General features: G+C 57.0%; 1 protein-coding gene across 1 annotated transcript; it reads right to left on the bottom strand.

Annotated features, from left to right (window-relative positions):
- Window positions 1-1,448: 1,448 nt before the first annotated feature.
- SLC4A5 (solute carrier family 4 member 5) lies at window positions 1,449-20,684 on the bottom strand. Its single transcript, XM_026085260.1, has 25 exons — window positions 20,615-20,684; window positions 20,327-20,521; window positions 16,533-16,662; window positions 14,659-14,819; window positions 14,278-14,433; window positions 12,987-13,082; window positions 12,533-12,588; window positions 10,559-10,716; window positions 10,299-10,386; window positions 9,962-10,116; window positions 9,519-9,662; window positions 9,247-9,421; window positions 8,885-9,018; window positions 8,485-8,756; window positions 6,084-6,145; window positions 5,673-5,873; window positions 4,742-4,855; window positions 3,716-3,877; window positions 3,442-3,620; window positions 3,265-3,337; window positions 3,068-3,136; window positions 2,787-2,960; window positions 2,541-2,711; window positions 1,731-1,798; window positions 1,449-1,614 (listed from the first exon to the last, which is right to left on the bottom strand). The coding sequence occupies exons 1-25, from the start codon at window positions 20,682-20,684 to the stop codon at window positions 1,449-1,451; spliced, it is 3,429 nt and encodes a 1,142-aa protein (XP_025941045.1).

The following is a 20,684-nucleotide window of genomic DNA, read 5'->3' as shown; positions in this document are numbered from 1 at the left end:
GGCTGTTCGAGCCCGTGCGGGGGGACGAGGGGGGGCTCTGCGAGGCCTCGAAACAGAGCGAGAGAAATGCRTCTATAGCAAAGAGAAACGGGTGAAAAAACCAGCTTGGAGAGGGCTGCCTAAGACCGGCTTTTCTCAACTGCGACCCGCAGGCGTGCYGGGCTCAGCCTGGGGAGGGAAAAACCCTTCGAGAGCCTCCCGGCCGCTGCTGGAATAGCGGCGAGAGCCGGACCGTGCGCGGTGCCGCCACCGGCTCCTACCCTGCTCCMTTACCTGCCTTTCCAGGGGGACCCGGCCGCAGCGGCTGGTGGGAARAGCCGAAAATACCAACGGAGCAGGCTCTGTGCTTCAGCTCTTGGGCATCAGCTACTCCTCGGATGGGAGCCCGAAACTCCCCGGGCTCTTCAAAGCTGACCACCCCCTGCCCATCCGGGGAGGAAATCGTCTCCAAAGCGTCTGTGTGCGCATGGCACGGGGGGACGCRCGTGCTGCCTGCTCCCTGGCTCGAGCTGCTTGCTGTTAATCCATGTGCATATAACCGGGATTCAGGAGCTAAACCGGGTGCAAATGCCCTTGCAATGGGGCTGGGAAGGCACGGCTCGTTCCCATCTGGACAGCGTGATAGAGGGCTTTGGAGCCCTGCAGGAACCACTCCCGATTCCCGGCAAAAAATCATTCCTCTTTCCCTGCAAAAAAACATTCCTGATTCCTTGCAAAAAACATTCATGATTCCTTGCAGGAATCATTCCCAATTCCCTGCAGAAACCTTTCCCGATTCCCTGCAGGAATTGTTCAGGATTCCTTGCAGAAACTACTCCGGATTCCTTGCAGAAACCATTCCAATTCCCTGCAGGAATTGTTCCCGATTCCCTGCAGGAATCATTCCTGATTCCTTGCAGAAACCACTCCTGATTGCCTGCAAAAAACATTCCTGATTCCCTGCAGAAACCATTCCCAATTCCCTGCAGAAACTACTCCCTATTCCCTGCTCCCGTCCTGCTCYGAGCTGCTCACAGCTGGGCTGCTGTTGCCCTCAAGCGGCAACAGCGATAAACCGGAGCCGCTTTTACCCCCAGGCTGCTCCCAAGTTCCCAGGGCTCCTGCCCACGCTCCCTCCAGCTCCTCCATCCCAGCAGCTGCCCTGGGTCCGCCGGCCGGCGTGCCTGCGCGCACCCAGTCCAAAAGTACCATTTTCCACATTTTCAGCCTCATTCCGGAGCCGGTGGCGATGCTTTTGCCCAGCAGAAAGGGAGGAAAGTCAACAGCTTGTTAATGCTAAAAACTACCGGAGAAACGGAGCCTCTGGGGCCACAGGTCTCCTCAGTCCATCCCATAGAAAAAGCAGCCCCATCTCCTATATATATATATTTATATATATATATGAATATCTAGATATCAAGATATATATATATATATATATAAAGTGGCCGGGGAAGCGCTGCGCGGGACTATAGCGTGGTCTCGCTGCCCATATCCCGAGGCTGCTTTTCCGTGTCGGTGTCCTCGTAGTCCGACTCCATCTCTATCTTCACCTGGGGCACGGCGCAGAGCGGGTTTTGGGAGTAGCTAAAGGCAGGAGACGACGGGCAGGAAATCTTCAGGTGCAGCGTGATACTGAGGAGGAGGAGGAGGAGGAGGATGAAGAAAGGGGAGGCACCCAGCACCCGAAGCCTGCCGGGACGGGGCAAGTGGGCGCCGGGGCTTTGAACCCCCTTTTCCGTGCCCTTTACCTGCGATCCAGGTCCGAACCGTTGGGAGAAGAATCGGGACGCAAAGCTCCAGGAGGAGGACCTCTTTCCTAAGGGGAGGAAGGACAGACAGATGGACGTGAAACGCTCCCCGGGAAGCCCGAGAAACCCCAACGACCCCGCTGGCCTCCCCCAAATGCTCCTGCCTTCCCTTGGGGATTTTCCGGCGCCCAAGGGTTCGCGCCGGAGGGTTCGCGGCAGAGCGGAGCCCCATTTTCCGGCAGGGGAGTCAGGAAGCGGCGGCTGATGCAACAGGCGCTGCCGTCRCGGGGCTCCCGGGGCGAATTTAGGGCTGAGGGAGGTGGGAACCAGGGAAGGAAGCAGGGAAAGGCTCAGCCTTCCTCCGAGAGCCAATGCCGGCACATCCGTTGCTCAGATAAATCCGTGGCCCGTTTTGCACCGCTTTTCTCCAGGAAGACCCCACAGCAGCGGCTCTCGCCGGCCAACAGCACCCTGTAGCCATACGACACCTTGCCCTGTCCCAATCCATGCCTCTCCCCGGTCTTTTCCATTGCAGTTTTGCTCTTGCCGGAATTTTTTGGCTAAAACCAAGCATTCAGGACGCTTTGGCCATCCTCCTCGGCCCYGCGCCGGAGCCCCCCGGCAGCACCTAAGCCTTGCTCCATCCCTAAATCCACCGGCCCTACAGGAACACCTCCGTGCATCGAGTCCGCGGGATCGCGAAGACAAGAAAGCTCAGTGGTTCCCGCATTTCAGGTCAGCAGGTTTCTGGATCCCCTCCCAAAATCTGCAGAGCCCGGCGGCGAAAGCAGCCCGCAAGCCCCCCCGCACCTCTTCGTCGCTGCTGCTGTCGCCCTTGTTGCCCTTCTTCTTCTTCTGCTTCTTCTTCTTGTCATCCTCCTTCTTCTTCTCCTTCTCAGGGATGATGTTATCGATCCAGGCCAGGTCGTGTTGGGAAAAGACAAAGTCCAGCAGCTTCCGCACGAGGATCAGRGCTAAAATCTAGGCGGGAGGAAGAGGAAGGTGGAGGAGCCGGTGCCTCCGGCGGAGCGTCGCGGCGCCGCGGCGGGGCCTTACCATCACGGGGAAGACGATAGCCGCCACGGTGGACTTGAGGATCCAGAGCACGGCCAGGCAGACCGCCTGCACCAGGGTGAAGAGGTGGACGCGCCGCAGCGGCACGTGCCGCAGGAACGCGTAGTCGGGCTGGTGCTTGGCCGGCATGAGGAAGAGCTTGCAGCGGTCCCAGAACTGCGGTGGGGTGGCCGAGGCGGGCGTCAGCGGGAAAACCCGCCCCGGCGCCCGGCACGGAGGAGGGGGGGAATTCGGGGCTTTTCCCCCCCGAGGCGACGGCTCACCTGGATGCCGTTCAGCGACGCGACGCCCATGTAGAGGAAGACACCGTACAGCACCGGCATGGGGATGTGCTGCGGGCACACGGAGAAACGCCGGGAATTTTCAAAGGGAAAAAAATCAAGCCCGGGTTGGGATTTCACCCAAATTCCCGCCGTCCGCCCCGAATTTCTCCAGCGAGGGCAGCGGGGCAAGTTTTTACCTTCAGGATCGGGGCCAGAAAGACGGAAATGCCCGTCAGCACGAAGACCACGATGCCCGTCACCCTCTGCTCCCTGCCAACGGAGAGCAGTGCAGGATGAGGCCGTGCCCGCTGGGAAACCCAGCCCGGACCCGCCGCCGGCGTGCCCGAGGAAGAGCGCGGCCGGCCCTTCCTCACCTCACGCCCAGGAACTGCGGCTGCTCGCCCGGGGCGCTGGTCTCCGTCTCCATCTTCAGGCTGTCGATGTGGGCGATGGAGATGACGGTGGCCGCCACGTACCAGGGCAGCCCCACGAAGGAGCACACGGCCATGAGGATGCCCACCCAGAAGAGGTCCAGGTGGTAGCCCGCCGCTTTCTGCAACGCAACGCAACGCCCCGGCGGGTCAGCGTCCGCGGAGCATCCCGCCACCCGGGAAGCTCAGCCCGTGCCGAGCCCGGCGCCCCGCTCACCCGCAGCTTGTGCTCTTTCCGGTTGACGATGACGGCCGTGATCTGCTGGTCCATGAAGATGAGGATGGTGACGAGCAAGGCCGGCAGCRCGCTCGCCAGGTACACCCACCACGGGTTCTTGCCGAAGGGGAACACGAACCAGCCGCGGTCCGGCCGGGTGGGCTGGGGAGAGAGAGCGGAGGGTGTCGGCATGCCACCTCCGGCATGGGGCAAAACCTGGGACAAACCCGGGCRTCGCAATTGGGGGAAGCTCCTGAGATGACCCCCAGCATGGTGGGAAGCAAACGGAGCTGCTGAGCCAGGGTGGTTTCACCCCCCAAMCCCCCTAAAAGCATCCCGGGAGCTGGATACGACCATCCCCAGCATCTACATCAGCCTGCCTTCACCCCAAATTTTCCTCGGAAGCTCGTTCGTACCGAGACGTTTCCCCCCGCGATGATTAAGAGCGGGCAACAGCTATACCCGTGAACAGGATATAGATGTTTTCGGCAACGCTTCCRGAAAGCGATTTATTTGCTTTTACCTTAAACTCAGTAGGCACTTGGAGCTTTGGGGTGTTGAGTCCAAAAAGCACATCCAGCCCCACAAACATTAGTATGGACATAAAGATAGAGAAGTCGCTAATAAGCTTGCGCAGCTGTAGCGAGCGAGAGAAAGGAAGGAAAAGAAGGCGAAAAAAAATATAAAAGGGGGGGGGGAAAGGAAGAAAAGTCACAGAATTAGAATATTCCCCCAGAAACGAGAAGGAAAAAAAAAAGCACCGTTTCACCAGCACGGCAGAGCGGGAAGGCGGCCGAAGAGCGACGCTGAGCACCCTGAGCCGGCGCCGCATGAGGATGCTCGCCCGAGCGCTTTGCAAAATTGGGGGCGATTCGTCCCCGTCCCCGCGGGTGGGCGAGCGTGTGGGCGCCCCAGGGTGCTCGGCGAGGCGGCGCGCGCCGGGCGGCCGCGGGAAGCAGCTGGAAGAAAGCGCCGCGGGCAGGAGGAGAGGGCAGGGCGGCCCTGCCGCCGCCGCCGCGTCCCGACCTTGATGATACTGGGGATGTGCAGCTTAGGGGTGTCCAGTCCAAAGCAGGCGTCTACTCCGCAGAAGAGCAGGATGGAGAAGACAATGGAAAAATCGGCAACGAAGGCCCTGACCTGGAGGCAGAGGGGGAAGCGGAGGGGAAAGGCTGGTTACGGGGCGCGAGGGTTAGCAGCACTCCGGGCTCTGGGACGGGAGGTTCCCGCGAGTCGGGTTGTCGCATGGGGACGCGCGCAGGGAGCCGGGAGCACAGCAAGGCTCCCGGCTTGCACTCATGTCCTCCAGGTTTGCAGCTGGCCTCGCTGCGAGCGGCGCGTGCCGAAGGCTTGGAAACCCAGCTCTAGCGAGCGAGAAGGGTTTTTTCTTCCTTCGGAGCTCAAGGCGACGGGTTACACAGCATGCAAGAAGCAAATTGCCGGCTGAAACCTCAAGGCGGATTTTCCTAATTGGTACCAATACCAATCATAAATGATGCCCATACCAATCCTCATGGATACCAGCTCCAGACCTCACCAGTCCCAATGCCAATCCTCACTGATCCCAATGCCAATCCTCATTGATACCAATTCCAGTCCTAAATGATCCCAATGCCAACCCTCAATGATCCCAATGCCAACCCTCATTGATACCAATACCAGCCCTCACTGATCCCAATTCCAGTTCTCACTGATCCCAATACCATTCCTCACTGATCCCAATGCCAATCCTCATTGATCCCAATGCCAATCCTCATTTACCCCAACACCAAAAGTCTTCTTTTCTAGCAGGGAAGTTAAATCACCGGGTGGCAAACAGAAATACCGACCCTTTTCCGCTTAGCTCCCTGTATCCAGCAAACAGACTGATGGCTCCAGTTTCTCCCGCAGCCACAAGGATGGGTTTTCCCAGCGGAGACGGAAACCCGTGGCCTGCGGAGCCCGGCGCTTTTCTTACCTTGGTGGGAAAATAGCGGCTGAACTTGAACTTTTTCAGCGTCAGGGTCATGGAGTAGGTGCCGAAGAAGAGGATGAAGGACATGAGGGCCAGGTCCGGCACGAATTTGCAGGATTTCCCCACGAGGCTGCCGCCGTATTTCAGGCACTCCTCCTTGCTCAGCTGGGTCCAGTCCAGAGCTGTTAGGTTAATAGCATTATACTGGGGAGAAAAAGCAAAATCATCAAATTAGCGTTTTTAGCAATTGCGGCACGTAAGCAAATGGTTATTTTTGGCGGGGAGCTGCCACCAAAAAGCAACCGCGGACGGCGGTCAGGGCATGGGGTGTCCCCAGATCCCACCGTGGGAAAACCCCCCAAATCCGCCCTCCTTCGCCCCGATTCCCCCGTCCACACGCGCGGAGCCACTCACCGCAGAAGCGTCAGTGGTGTTTGGTGCCACCGGCGCTGAAGCATCGAACAACGTCGCATTCGCTGCGGAAAAGCGGGCTCTTGTTAAGGGTTGGCAACGAGAGGGGCCGTCGCGCGTTCGAGGATTCGGGGGGGGGAGCCGGGCTGTAAGCCTCGCTTCCAACCCCGCAGCCACTTCTCCCTGACTAATCCCGCCTGGCGGAGAAACGCTTCGGGGCCAGTTTTCCCCATTTTGGGCCGGTTTTCCCCATTTTGGGCTGATTTTCCACCGGTGCGCCAGTGGCGATGCTGCAGCAGCTCACGGGGCAGCCCCGTGTGCCCGCTCCTGCCGGCAAGAGCATCCCAGCTCCCGCCGGCACCTGCCTTTAAAACCAGTGGAAAAGGGAGAAAGCAAGGAAAAGAAAGAACAGTCCTTCCTTTTTTTCTGAGAGCAACGCCCGGGTAAGATGTGCGTTTTTTGGCCGTCTTAGCATCTCACCCCTCTCTCCCCTCAAAAAAAAATAAGAATCCCCCCCAAAACCAGCTTCGCTGGGGTCTTTGGGCACCGCGGCTCAGGAGCACCCTCCCACTGGCCCGTCCTCCGATGCTCCGTGGGCATCGCGGCCCCCGTCTGGCGCTTCCCACGGGCAGGCTGGGAATTTCGGCAGCAGCGTCCGACTGTCCCGACCTGCCCCGTCCTTTTTTCCCCGGTGGAAAATTAACGGAGGAGAAGTGATTGCGGGGTTCGAATCAGAGCCCCCCGGGCAAAACCACCCTGTTTCTTCCCATAACCTTCAGCTTTTCCAAAAATCGTACCCTATTTTGTGCTTTCTACCTCTAAATCGCTCCTCGCCCGACTTAACGCGTTGGCGGTATTTTAGGATACTCTACACAAATGCTTCTACCAGAGCAGATTGTGCGAAAGAAAAATAACAACAAAATCCCCCCAAGGGGGGAAGAGTATCAAATATTAATATGCAGAAGGCAATACTCACTTGAGATTGAAACCAGCCCAAATTGGTGTGTGCAGCAGAGACAAACATGGTACAAATCAGTTACAATAATCAAAAATGAGAATTAAAGTAATAAAAATAAGAAAGAAAAAAAAAGTGGGATGTAGGGGGGAATAAACGCAAGCTTGCAATATCTAAAAGGGGGAAAAATCCTGCTCCGACACCGGCGTGGCGGATGCCCGGAGCAGCGAGAGCAAGGGCACGTGCTCACGGGTGGCTTTCGCAGCCCGAAGCGATGTGGTTATTCAGCCCCGTGGAGGTGGATTATTGCTGAGCGACAGGAATTAAGATACAAAAAAACCCAAATAATGGCCTAAACGTTATTTTTGTGGCAGCGGGTGAGAACTTGTCCTGCAACGTCATGCTCCCGGGTTTACGCCACGCCGCAAGCCGGTTCTCAGATGTATTTCTAGGGAGAGCGTTTTATCCTTGTACCTCTCTGCCTCCTGATATTTCCAAAAAGTTCGGATCCATGCTCATTAACTAATCTGAGAGAAAACATTGGTATTATCCCAAAAATGAAGGTCTCCGTTCCCTTCTCTACTCCAGGATGTTGCGTGAGCATCCAAGCCGGGAGATTTGAATCCTCGATCATTTAGCATACGTATCCGAGAGCAAGCACAGATATCAGTGATAAAATGCCGAGTTTTCGGCATGGGTGCGAGCCTGCATTCAGCCGAGTTCGATCCAGCCACTGTCCGGGAAAGGCACGTCCCAGCTCTGGGAAAAACGGAGCTTTGCCTCCCCCAGGACAGGGTTTGCTTTAATCGGGGTTTACAGCTTTTTTGCTTTTGTCCATCGTAGGAATTGGATCAAAACCAGTGAGGCTGGTGTCTGCTCAAAGCCTGATCGCGCCTCCTTCTCCAAAAGGACAAAGGAAGATGGGAAAACCAGTCCACGGAGGTTCCCACACCCGCTTGGACATCCTGGGATGTCCTCTCCTTCCCTGACACTGCGGAGGATCAAACCTCTGCAGTGTATTTTCTTGGAGAACGGGCGTATTTTCTTGGGGAACAGCCTTGTGACGGCAGAGGGTTGGAACAATGATGGAGAAAGTCTTTTATCCGTCCCTCCTTTTTATCGCTCCAGGTCTGGCCATGCAGGGATGAGACTCTGGCTCTCCTGCCCAGGGTCAGTCTCTCCGAGAGGGCAGCTTTGCTTTATGGGGAAAAAAAACCCACCACCCCGGAGCGTGCCATGGGGGAAAGATGATCCTGCTTCCAAAAAAAACCTCTTGCTGGCATGAGCCCTGCACCGCTCTTAGGCATCGGTGGCCATTGACATGCTCGGCTGCAGTGGATGTGCGGAAACCAAGAGGTTTCGCCCAAAGTTACCCTAAGAGGAGGAGGACTAGCCCATGGGTTTCATCGCCCCGTTCCCCGTACCGAGAAGGAGACGCCTCGCACTCACCTGGGTCGGGCGCGATGCACTCGCACTTGTACGTGGTCACATAGTCAGGCTTGAAGTCCGAATTGATGGGGTAGTACTTGAAGGCGCCGATCATCTTCTTGATGGCGTCGTAGATGAAGATGAAGCTGATGAGGGTGGAGAAGCCTTCCTCCGTGAAGCGCGTGACGTACTTGATGATGAAGCTGGCGTCCGTGGCCACCAGAATAAGGCACTGGAGGGCAGAGTGCAAGCCGATCCAGAGGCGAAACTCCATGTAGTCGATGCCGTTGCTTCTGAAAGCGGGTACAAGGAGAGGGTGTCCCATTGAGGATGCTCCACGTGGGTGTCCTGGGGCATCGGAGCATCACCAGGTGCCCCAGGACATTGACGGTCAACCCAGCCTGCTGTGGGGCACACCTACTTGCTGAAGTCGAACAGCAGCTTCTCGAAGATGAGGATGGGCCCGGTGCTGCTCAGGATGATGAGCGGCTGCCCGGCGAAGAGGCAGAACATGGAGCCTGCCATGGCCGTGCCGAGGAAGCTCTCCATGACCCCCTAAGGATGGAGAAAGTGGGCAAGAGATCAAACTCCAGGGAATTAAGGACACCCATGGCTGGAGCCGCGCTGGATGGCTTGGGACCATGACTCTCTTGTTCCTGGCCTAAAGCACATTTTGGGGAAGCCCTCCAAAATGGAGGTGCCCCCACCCCCAGGTGTCTCCATGAATTTCCATCCCTAGCATCAAAGATTTACACTTCTTGGGGGAGGTAAAACCGGCTTGACCTGGTAGTTGTCCGTAGCGTCCCCGAGCAGCCCCCCGAACGTGATGGCGTTGGTGATGCAGCCCAGGTAAATGAAGAGGATGGCAGAGATGGACTGGATATGAAAGCCCTCATAGAAATCGCTCGGGAACCAGGGCAGCTTCCTCTTGATGTCCAAATAGAGACCGCCGCAAAACCTGCGGAGACACCAGAAAGGCAGACAATCATCCGCGATGGGTGACAACGGCTTCAAAAGCCCCCCCATAGTTTTTGGGTGGCCAGACTGCTGCTCACCTGCCAGTCCACGCGAGCTCTTCCCCGATCTCATGCACTTCGGGCATCTCTCCATCATCACTGCCGCCTCCGCCGCTGCTGGCAGCTGCCCCACCGGCCGTGCCGTTCATCTGCCCTGCTTCGTTCAGCGAGAGCACCGATTTCCTGCAGGAGAGATGTCAGCTGCGTTGGACTCGCGTATTGGGGACAAATTTGGAGAGATCATGAGTTGAGGCTGGGCTTGCTCCAAGCCAAGGGGTTGATGCAGAGCAAGATTGGCTCTGGGAGTGCAAATGGAGCGGAGATTGCGGAAAAAGCTCTGGAGATGTCACACAGGGACAAGGGGGAACCAAAGCCACTCTGCACATACACCGTTTCCAAAATGGGAAATAGGACAAATTAATTCCCGGAGGGAGATCTAAGAGTCGTCCTCAGACTCTCACCCACCCCTCCAGGCACCCCACCTCTTCTCAGCCGAGGGCACTTTCTTGGGAGGCTCTATCCGGATGGTGGGATCCCACTCGCCAGGTGGCAGGACGATGACTTCGTCCAGAAACTCGTCTATGCCGGCAATCAGATCTTCCCTGTCTCGAGCTTTGTAGGCGACATCGCTGAAGAGCTGGGAATTGAGAGACGTCAACCGGGATGTGGTCTGGAGACAAGCTACTGCGGTGCTTAAGGCTTATCCATCCTGGCATTTCCTCATAGGATGAATATCGGTGTTTTTCTGGGCAAGCTTTGAGCAAAGGGAGCTGCCAGGGATGGAGGTGAGCGGCCAGGCAGGGCTCTGCATCTACTCACATCGTCCACCATGAGGGTCGCGATGGCTCTGCCGATCTCGTTGTAGGACTTGGCTTTTCCCGTGGGGCCCAGGAGGATGAAGAGGAACCTGGGAAGAGCGAAGAGCTGCTGGATGCAACTCACGGCACGCTGGATGCAACCCGTGCCAACCACCAGGAGCAACACCACCCAATGCTGGCTCCAGCATTGGGAGACCCTCCAGTGTTCCCGACCCCCCAAAGGTCATTTGGGGGCTCAGTGGTCGCTCCTGCCAGGTTCACCTCGTGGGGACGGGCACCTCTGTCACCCCGCCCAGCATCGTGGCTTGGAGGAGGCGCACGAAGGCCACGAAAGGCTTGTCGAGGAAGTCCACCTCGCCCACCAGCACGTTGGAGGCCTCGGCGTCTTTGGGGATCTTCTTGATGAACTTGTTCTTCAGCTGTTGAAAAGACAAGGCCGGGAAAGGAGAAGTTTCTGAAGTCTGGCTCTTACCTTCCCCAGGATATTTTTCATGGCTTGTTTCTCTACACCCTGAGTGCAAAAGCTAAATCGTTTTTGTCTAACCACACAGCGGCAGTCACCAAAATACCAAAACTTCTCACTCCGGGGACTCAAACCTTATGTTCTCCCGCACTCCCAGAGGCGGGGATGCAGGAGCGGCACCCAAGAATAAAACCGTGACAATTCCGACACCAGATTTCCTCATTATCCCACCATTAAGCCCAAGATTAACTTTAAATTATACGCCTGGGGGTCCCCAACGCAAGCGTGCGACTTGCAAAAGGCGCTTTGCTGGGGTCTAAACAAACAAACGAAAAAGTCGTGATCTCCAGCCTTGCGGAAAATGTGAGCCTGCGCTCACGTTTCGTAGCTTATCCCTCCCTTTTCTTGCTCAGAGCAGGAATAAATAACGGGAGGAGGAAGCCTTGCGCGTGGATTTAGCCCCGGGACTCTTCTCCCCTGCGGCTCTTTCATTATTAGCCTAAAGAGGTTCAGCGCAAAGCCAGGCAGGGTGTTGTTCTAATCCATCCGCCAGCGCGAGGGCAGGCACGTGAGCCGGGCAGCAAGCGCTCCCTAGTCTCCTAATCCTTTAAACCCAAATGGAAAAAAAAAATCATAATAATAAACCAGCTCCTCCCATTGAGCTCGGAATAAGCGAGAGCAGGAGTTAACAGGACCACTAAGCTGCGTGTAACGCTTAAAAAGTCCCTTTGTAGTGGGCCTAATAGGGCGATTAAAAGCAGCATTCTTAGGTGCCGAATGCTTTGCATATTTGGGGATTAACCCTCCGCACCCCGCTGCCGGAGTCGGACATTCGGGTTTCCTCATGGGGCAATTTGCTTGCTTGATCGCAGCTCTAATTTCGGAAAGTGCCCCGGCATGATGCCGCCTCCAGCCGGGGACCCTGCGGGGTCCCGTGGGTGTAGCCGCTAGATGGCAATGGGCGAGCGGAGCAGATCTGCAGGGACGTTCTGGCTTTGTGGCAGCGAGCGATGTATCGCCAAGCGGGAGCTTCCCGCATACTGCCAGCACCCTGCTGCTGGCAAAACAGCAGGTTTCTCTCCAGGTTTTGCATTGCAGTTCCAATTCGGACCTGTGTTCGCTCCAGGAGCAAAGCTACCTCGAGGGGGCTTAAAGTCAGCCTGTCTTCCCATGGGCATCTTTCCAACTCTGGGAGCTGCGCCTCGTATATTATTTAAGTTCTGGGTCCCCCCAGCTTCATATCAAATGCCAAAGCTTGAAAATGGTAGGAAAATACAGAGTATTTCCAAGGATGAAGCCCGCTGCTCCGCTGCATGATGCGGCAACAGTTCCCAGCTCTAGCGACTCGCCCTTGTGAGCTGCCCTGGGACACAACGGCGGTGCCAAGTCTATTTTTTAAGATACCTGCACACATGCACGTAAAGGCAGCTCTTTCCAGCACGTTTCCTTTCCTACCGCTAGATTTTAAGGATGTTCTCCCCATCCCAAGGACCTTTGCTGCATCGGGATGCTTGCTGTGTATCCCTAATTCTGCTTGTGCCTTGCCGGTCCCGACTCAAGTCCAGGCATCATTTCCAAGACCAGCACCAGTGAGATATCAAGGATCAATACAAGCCCCTTGGTGACGAGGGACAGCATGAATTTGCCTTTTTGGAGACATCATCCCATACACCCTCATGGTTTGCCGAGGGGGATGCAACAGCGGGTCGTTTCCGTTGCATCGGAAGCGTTGCATGACATGTTGCACCGCAGCCGGCTTTCGGGGTTCCTACCTGGTCCGTGCTCGGCGCGTCCGAGATGTCGTTCATGCTGTGACTTTGCGCGTGGCCTGCGGGGGACAAGACGGAGAGGCAGTGAGGGAAACGAGCCCCGGCTCGGCCCTTCCCTGCAAAGCCTCCAGGGCATGCAACCCTCTCCCGTGGTTTTGCACCACTGGCACTCAAACGGGGCGTCCAACGCTGCAAACGACTTCAGTGCAACTAAAACAGCAAATGCAGCTGGTCTTGGAAAACCAAGTATAGCGAAATTAATGCTGAGAGCACAACGATAAGAGTTTTTCTAATATCGGTCACCCCCTGGTTAAGGCGGATCATTTCTGATTGCTACCAAGGAGCAGAGCTGCAGCGCAATTAGGCTGCAATCGCCCCGTTTCGGATTGCGACCCGACTTTCCAACCTTTTGCGATTAGGATCATCTTAGAGCCACCCCGGGGCCCCCCCAGCTTACGCAGGCGGCCGTAGCTCGCGCTCTGCCGCATCCGCAGGTCCTCGGTGGAGCGGTGGAAGCTGGCGCTGGAGGCCGGGCTCCGGATGGGGCTGCGGGCTGGGGGAAAGGAGGGCTCAGAGGAGATGCGAACAGCCGCCGCGGGCTGGAAACGGCTGCTCTGCGCCGCTGGGAGCTTTGCGGCGCTGATGCACCGATAATTTGCTTTTGCACCCACTCTCATTTGCAATTTTATCCCCCGCATAGTGGTTTTCCTATTAGCAAAGAATACGTTTTCCTGCATTGATCCCCGTCTTGGCAGAGGCTGGGTAGAAAGAGCACACGCCGTGCCAGGCCCAACAACGCTCTTTTACTCTATGCTTTATTACTTAAATGTAAAACAAACTTCAGGTCTAGCTTTTGCCCCATGCGCTTCCTATGTCAAGCCCAGCATTTTCACGGGAAACCCGAGCTCATAAGACTGTTTTCTCCTCGGAAAAAAACCATCTTGACCACTTTTGCTGAGCTGTTTTACATCTCTCCAACCCTAGCTCCCACCCTCATTTTTTTTGCATGAAACCCGCTGGAAAAACAAGGAGAAAATTTCCACGGCGTGTGACCTCGTTTTCCAACACGCCAGCAGCGCTTACTGCGATGGCACGCAGCTGCCATCAGCACAGGGACACGAAACATTAAGGGACCGCTCTCTGCTGCCCATAGACATCCCTTTAGCTCGGCATCGCGGGCTTCTTTCGCTCGAGCCCCGAATGCCACGTCCCTATTTGCAACCCCAAAGCGACGCCGTCATCTCAACGAGGCACCGGCAGCGCGGGAAAGATGCCAGCAATATATTTCCAAAGCATGATTAAATGATGAGCCAAGGCCCATTTTGAGAGCTCCTGGGCAAATTTTAGCACAAAACCCTTTCTCCTACAGGGGCAAAAGGCGTTTGGAAACCTGGAGATGGGAATATTGCGCGGTGGCATTGGCCGTAGGGCTCGGGCACCGCCGTTGGATGTGCTGATGCCCGGCAAATCCGGGGCTCCACCGAATGACCTCCGCTTCAACCCGAGGCAATAATCCCAAATCCGAGCACCCAAATCCCCTTTTACAATGGCTCAAAAATAGGAAGGGCTGGCAGGATTTGCTCGCAGACGGCTCCCGATGACCTGCCGGTGGCCAAGCTTTGGGGGTCTCTGCCCCGTGGGCAAACCCCGGGGTTCCCCCTTTTCCTCCTCCCGGGAGCTGCCTCCGCTGGGGCTGGTTAAATGCAAAGAAACCTGAGCCGCGCGCGCAGGACGGACCCGGGACTCACCGGCGTTGGAGGAGACGGACTTGCTGATGTCAGCCAAGGAGCGGTGGATGGGCTTCTTGGTCTGGTGGCGGTGGCGCCGCAGGAGCACGTAGCTGAGCTTCTCCCGCAGCTCGGGCTTGAGCAGCCCGTCCTCTATCTGCTTCTCCAGCACGTCGTCTGCGGGCGCGAAACGGCGGCTGCGGCGGGGTGGGTTGCAGCATGCAACCCTCCGGCCCCGCTCCCGGCTAGCTTGGGGGCTTGCGGCAATTAAAACCCAACCGATTTAGCAAGCTCGTGCCTCCCCTCTTGGCTTACACCGGTGCAAGTCATTTTACGCTTGCACGCAACGGCGTTTAAATCTGTGCTCAGCGCTCCGGGGCGCGAAACCCCGCCGGCTCGTACCTACGATCTGGGGCAAGGAGTAGCCGTCCAAGTCGAGCAGCACCGTCCCCGTCTGCAGGCACGTCCGCAGCTCGAAGAGGCTGTGCAAGGACAGTGTTGACACGTGGGGCTTGCTCCACCTCTCGCCTCCCTCTTCCACCTTCTCCTCGAACTTGATCCACCTGCAACGGCGGCAAGAGCCGTGGGGACAGGCACAGAGCGGCGTGCGGAAGAGAGGAAAGGGTTTTGCCTGGGCCTGCGCGGCGTTGCCCTCCTCGGGGCTGCGCTGCAAACCCTAACTCATTCAGCCTGCAATTTTTTTCTCATTTTTCCTGATGGGGATGGGGAAAACGAGCAAGCTTAAAGCGTCGCTTCCAAGGACGCCGGGTCGGAGAGCGGCGCAAAACCTCTCGGCTCCGCCGCTGTCGTCAGCGATGGTGATTTGACCACCCTCGACCTGCTCCCGCAAGGTTTGGGGAGGTTTTCCGGCGGGAGCCGACCTCACCGAGGATCCACGTGCACGGACTGCCCAGGCCTTTAGCTCCGTGCAAAAGGCAAAAGCCCGGGGCGCTGCGAATGTCTTTTAAACCTCTCAGCAACGCTCAAGCTTCAACCTGGGCCGTCCATTCCCACGCTTGCTTTGCACCTGGAAATGAGCCCTTCTACCTCTATCCCTTAATTTTTAAAACCAAACGCGACAGAGGACATCCGGGAACGGGCTGGCAGCTCGCGGCAAGGCGTCGATTTTGGGAAGCGAGCTGCTTTTCCTTTAAGGGAGGCTCGCGGGCTCTGCAGATTAGCCTTTCCCAGGGCTTAACCTTGCAACTTTTAACTGGTACGACTTGGATTTTGGCTCCTATCGCCGCAGACGGAGGGAACGCCGGGTGGAGAGAGGTGGGATTATATGGGCTGCCATGGGCCAGCTGTCCCCTTTCCCAGGCCAGGAGATGGAGAAGGGTATGTTAAAATACTGGTGCAAACAGAAACCGCTGAAAATCCCTACTAAAAAAGCCCGAGAAAGCTCCATGCTGCATCCTCCAGCAATGGCCTGCATAGGGGACAAAAATCAAAGCATCCCACAAGACAAATTCTGGTGACAAAGTTTGGCCCCAGCATCCTTCGGGACCCCAGCACCCACATGGGACAATGGCTCTGAAGCTTCCTACCCGGATTTCTTTGCCTAAAACTATTTATTTCCCGCTCGGCGACTTTCCCACTCTGGGCTGCCAAGGGATTTATTCGCAGGTAGCGCCGGCACTGCCAAGGAGCTGCTCTCCCACAGCTAGAGACTGAATCGCTCACCCGGGAGAGTGGAAATCCAGGAATCGGGAAACCTCCAACCAAGCCCACGGCTGAAAATCCCTGCGCAAACACCGCGGGTGGTTTTGGGGCCTCCGAAACCCAGCCGAGTCACTGCCAGATCCCCAAAACGCTGATTAAAACCTGGGACGAGGCTGGGAGAAGGAGCCGGATGCTTTTTGGGGACTGGGCAGGGATGAAGGAATACGCAGGCACGTGAAAAAGCAGAGCTCGAAAAGCCACCTACATCCCCAGCACCGCAGCGACTCCCTTCCCAAAGCATCCCCAAAATAATGAACTAAAGGCACTCGCACAGCTGAGGCTAGGAAGAGAAATTCCCCTTGGATTTGCGATTTTTCCCCTTGGCTAAGCTCAAAATTCAATAAACGCGAACGCTGCTTGCGGGTCCTCCAAGACTTTTGTTTATGGCGGGTGGGCTTTTATCATCGTTGCTTGAGTGGTAGAAGTTGTAGTTTGCCTAAGCAGCAAAAGCACGTGGGGGAAAAAAAGAAAAGGGCTGTTGATGTCCCCGGTTCCCATTTCCCGCGCCGTAGCTCCGAGCCCATGGGAAAACACGCCGCCGCCGCCCGCCTCACCTGGCCGACTCCTTCCACTCCATGTCCTCGCCGTCGCGCTGCAGCGTGTCCATCTCCGTGAAGAGCGTGGGGTTGGGCGGCTCCTCGTCCTYGCCCAGGATGTAGCGCAGGCGCTCGGCCGCCGGCGACACTGCGGGGAGGGAGACGRGAGCCTGCTGGCAACGCTCTTCCCGATGCACCCCAGGATACCATTGGCCTTCTTGGCCGCAAGGGCACATTGGCGGTGCGTGGTCAGCTTGGTGTCCACCAGCACTCCCAGGTCCTTCTCGGCAGAGCTGCTTTCCAGCAGGTCAACCCCCAACCTGTCCTGGTGCCTGGGGTTGTTCCTCCCCAGGTGCAGGACCCTGCACTTCCCTCTGCTGAACTTCATGAGGTTCCTCTCTGCCCACCTCTCCAGCCTRTCCAGGTCCCTCTGAATGGCAGCACAGCCCTCCGGTGTCTCAGCCACTCCTCCCAGTTTTGGATCATCAGCAAACTGGCTGAGGGTGYGCCCTGTCCCCTCATCCAGGTCATTGATGAAGAAGTTGAACAGGGCTGGACCCGCTATTGACCATTGCGGGACACCACTAGCCACAGGCCTCCAACTAGATCTTGCGCCATGGATCACAACCCTCTGAGCTCTGCCGCTCAGCCAGTTCCCAATCCGGCTCACTGTCTGCTCATCTATCCCAYGCTTCCTGAGCTTCCCTAGGAGGATGTTATGGGAGACGGTGYCAAAAGCCTTGCTGAAGTCAAGGCAGACAACATCCACTGCTCTCCCCTCATCTACCCAGCCAGTCATCCCATCGTAGAAGGCCACCAGGTTGGTCACCTCATGGCTGAGACCATTTTCCCTCTCCTTGCCTTTGTCCGGTTATTCCGATAAGAGGTTAAGCAGSCATACGCTTGAATATGGTGTGTTTTTAATGAAACCTCAGCTCTTGGCAGTCTCCTAAGACGGCAGGAGTTAATCCAGCTAGGAAAACGTCACATCCTCCTTTTTGCACCCCAGGATGCGAAAGAGCCTTGCAGGTCCCTACTGTTCTCCAGACGTGGGAGGAAGAAAGTTGGGCAACACAGTGCCCAAGAAAGGAGCTCGTTAAACTGCCGCCCGTGAGCGAAAGCTTCTGCGGCAGCCGGGAATATTGCCTTTTCCTACCGCCAAACCAGATGAAGCCAAATCCGTAGCTGCCATGAAGAATAGGATGTCCGGAGCGCGTAGCTTAACCTGCTCAACCGTTTAAGCYGCACCACCAGGACCACGGCTCTGCTGTCAAGCTCTTATTGCACTTTGCATTATTATTACTAATATTCCTGCTAATTTAATAGCTGGGCTACATGCCCGGAGGCCTTCAGGCCTGGAAAAAAAGAGGCGGTTGGGGTCTTTTTTCCTCTTTTTTTTCTTTTTCCCCCCCTTCCTCCCCCAGCTTAAGGCATAAGCCGGCGCGGCTCTGCCCTCTCGSCTCTGCCGGCCCCGCGGCCGCCTCGTTTCCCCGCCGGGCTCGCTGAGCCGAACAAAACGCCATTTGCTAAACCAACAGCGCCCGGACTTCAGCGAGCAGCCGGGGAGGGCGGCCGCCGGGGCAAATTCTTGGGATTTATTCACCCGGAGGACCCTCTTGTGCCTGGGACCCAAAGCCTGCCCGGGGATCCGGTTACAGCAGAGCTCCCGCGACTTTTTTTTTCCTCCTCCTGGAAACTTAATACAGCACCCGAATCTATCCCGGAAAGCACCAGCTATTCGCTCGGGACGATATCCCGAGCAGCGATGTCTTTTCGAAGAAGCACGCAGGGCAAACGAGTTTTTATACCAGTTTTACGACGGGAAAACACCCGTGACCGCCCCGTTCCCCATTTCCACCCGTTAAAACTCCAGTCGTTTAAGCCACAGGGGATCCGAATCAAGCCCAAGACCTCCAGAGCTACAGGATTAGCATTAATACTAGTGATCGTATAGGATAATTGCATATAGAAAAGAGCTTACGCTTCCACGGGCAATTGGGCAGAGCGGCTGCAGTGATTTATGCAGCCACCTCCTCGAGCCGAGCCCTTGCGGCCCTCATCCGAGGCCGAATAACCGGTGAAACGGAGCAGCTCGTCCCCTCTGCTATATTTTTGGGGACGAGCTTTGCCCCAGCGTTAGGGCTTCGCGCCCTCCGGCCCGACGCCCGCAGAAGCGAAAAAGCCGCGCTTTGGCCCCAAAACCTCCCTTTCCGTCAGGCAAACGGGCGTTTTCGGCGCGGCGGCCTTGCAAGCGCCCAACCCGAGCCGGGCTGCAGAACCGCTTTCACTAGGAAGGAGCAAAGCCGGGAAAAAAAAACAAAAGAGAGGATTTCTCCTCGCTCCCCCGCTCGGAAAGAGGATGGAAACCGCGCGCCGAACGGTCTCCTACCTGCCGGCGTTTCCAGTTTTTCCCCCATTTCTCCCCGGCCGAGCCAAGCGTTCGCTGCGCGGTGCAAAAAAACCCCCCAAAACCCGAATTTTCCTCCTTTATCCACTGCGGCTTGCTAAACTCCCAGGCTTAAGGAGCAGATTACGGAGCCTCTAAAGCACTTTCCTCTCCCTCGGGCTGGCACGCCGCGAAGCTGCCAAATCGGACGAGGTGCGCGGAGGAGAGGTGAGCGCTCCGGGGCACGTGTGGCCGGAAGGAGGGAGCGAGGGAGGCGGAGGAAGGAGGAGAGAAACCAGGGGACAGGTTTGGGGTGGTTTCCTCCTTTTTCCCCCCCCCCCCCGCCTGAATCCCCCAATTTTAGCCAAGCCACCCTCAGTCTCTCCCCCGAGCACGGCCAGGGCTCTGCGCGGCGGTTTTCCTTGGGGAAAAACCTCCCGCTCGAGGCATGCCGGGAATTTTCCCGTGGGGAAGCCGCCCGAGAGGCGACGCTTTTCGCGGCGTTTCTCCGAGCCGGAGGCGAGAAATGGCTCGACATTGCTGAACACAAGGAAACACATATGTGGCCCTTTCCAAGGAGATGCCAGGCTCGGTTCCCGGCCGGCACTCAGCCCCGCGGATGCTTTTCCCAGGGAGCTGCCGAAGCCCGTCGGCACCGGGAGCGAGCCGCGAGAAACGCCCGCTGCGAATAAAACCCTCTATGCAAAAACGGGAAAAAACCTTTTCCTCCTTAGGGAAAAGCAAGCCCCAGAGCCTGCCCGCCCCGGCTTTGCCGGCTATTTTACGCGGACCCGAACATGGGGCGGCGGGGGGGGTGGAAAACACGAGGCGGACGGCTGCTTTGCTGTGCAAAATGTTAATCTTCATTAAGGAGATTTAACGAGACCGGCCAAAGCCCGGGCTAAGAGCCTGCCGGGAAGGAGGTGCGACGCCTGGAGGTGCATTTGGCTGCAATTGGGGTGCAAAACGCTGCAATTAGGTTGCAAAATGCTGCAATTCGGCTGCAAAACGCTGCAATTGGGGTGCAAAATGCCAGAATTAGGTTGCAAAATGCTGCAATTCGGCTGCAAAACGCTGCAATTCGGCTGCAAAACGCTGCAATTGGGGTGCAAAATGCCAGAATTAGGTTGCAAAATGCTGCAATTGGGGTGCAAAACGCTGCAATTCGGCTGCAAAACGCTGCAATTGGGGTGCAAAATGCCAGAATTAGGTTGCAAAATGCTGCAATTGGGGTGCAAAATGCTGGAATTGGGGTGCAAAATGCTGGAATTGGGGTGCAAAATGCTGGAATTGGGGTGCAAAATACCACAATTAGGGCACAAAATGCTGCAATTGGGATGCAAAACGCTGGAATTAGGATGCAAAATGCCTCTCGGCAACCCAAATCCCGTTTTTTTCCCCAGCCGCAGTGGCAGGGGGGACTCACTGATCCTGCTGGCGTTGTCGTTGCCGCTCTCGTAGCAGAGGTGCCCGCCGCCGTCATCCGTGTCGGAGCGGTCCAGCCGCTCGTAGGGCCGCTCGCTGCCGCTGTGGCCATCCCGGCTGGAGGCAGACCGGTGCCGGCGCCGTTTCCTCCGGTAGCCCCGGGGCACCGGCACGCYGATGTAGATGGAGTGGTAATCTGGGGAAGGGAAAAAAAATCCCCCAGCGGGGAGCTTTGCAGAGCCGAGCTCCTCCGAGCGCGGCCCTGCCCCGGCGCGGCGGCTTCGCTCACCTTCCTCATCCTCGTATCGCCTCCGGGAGCTGCCGAGACCCCGTTCGCTCATTGCATCCTCATCCTCCAT

This window comes from Apteryx rowi, unplaced genomic scaffold, assembly GCF_003343035.1.
Source record: "Apteryx rowi isolate R43461 unplaced genomic scaffold, aptRow1 scaffold_662, whole genome shotgun sequence".
Taxonomy (NCBI): domain Eukaryota; kingdom Metazoa; phylum Chordata; class Aves; order Apterygiformes; family Apterygidae; genus Apteryx; species Apteryx rowi.
The sequence above is the reverse complement of the archived record's forward strand: the minus strand, read 5'-3'. Positions and strand labels throughout refer to the sequence as shown.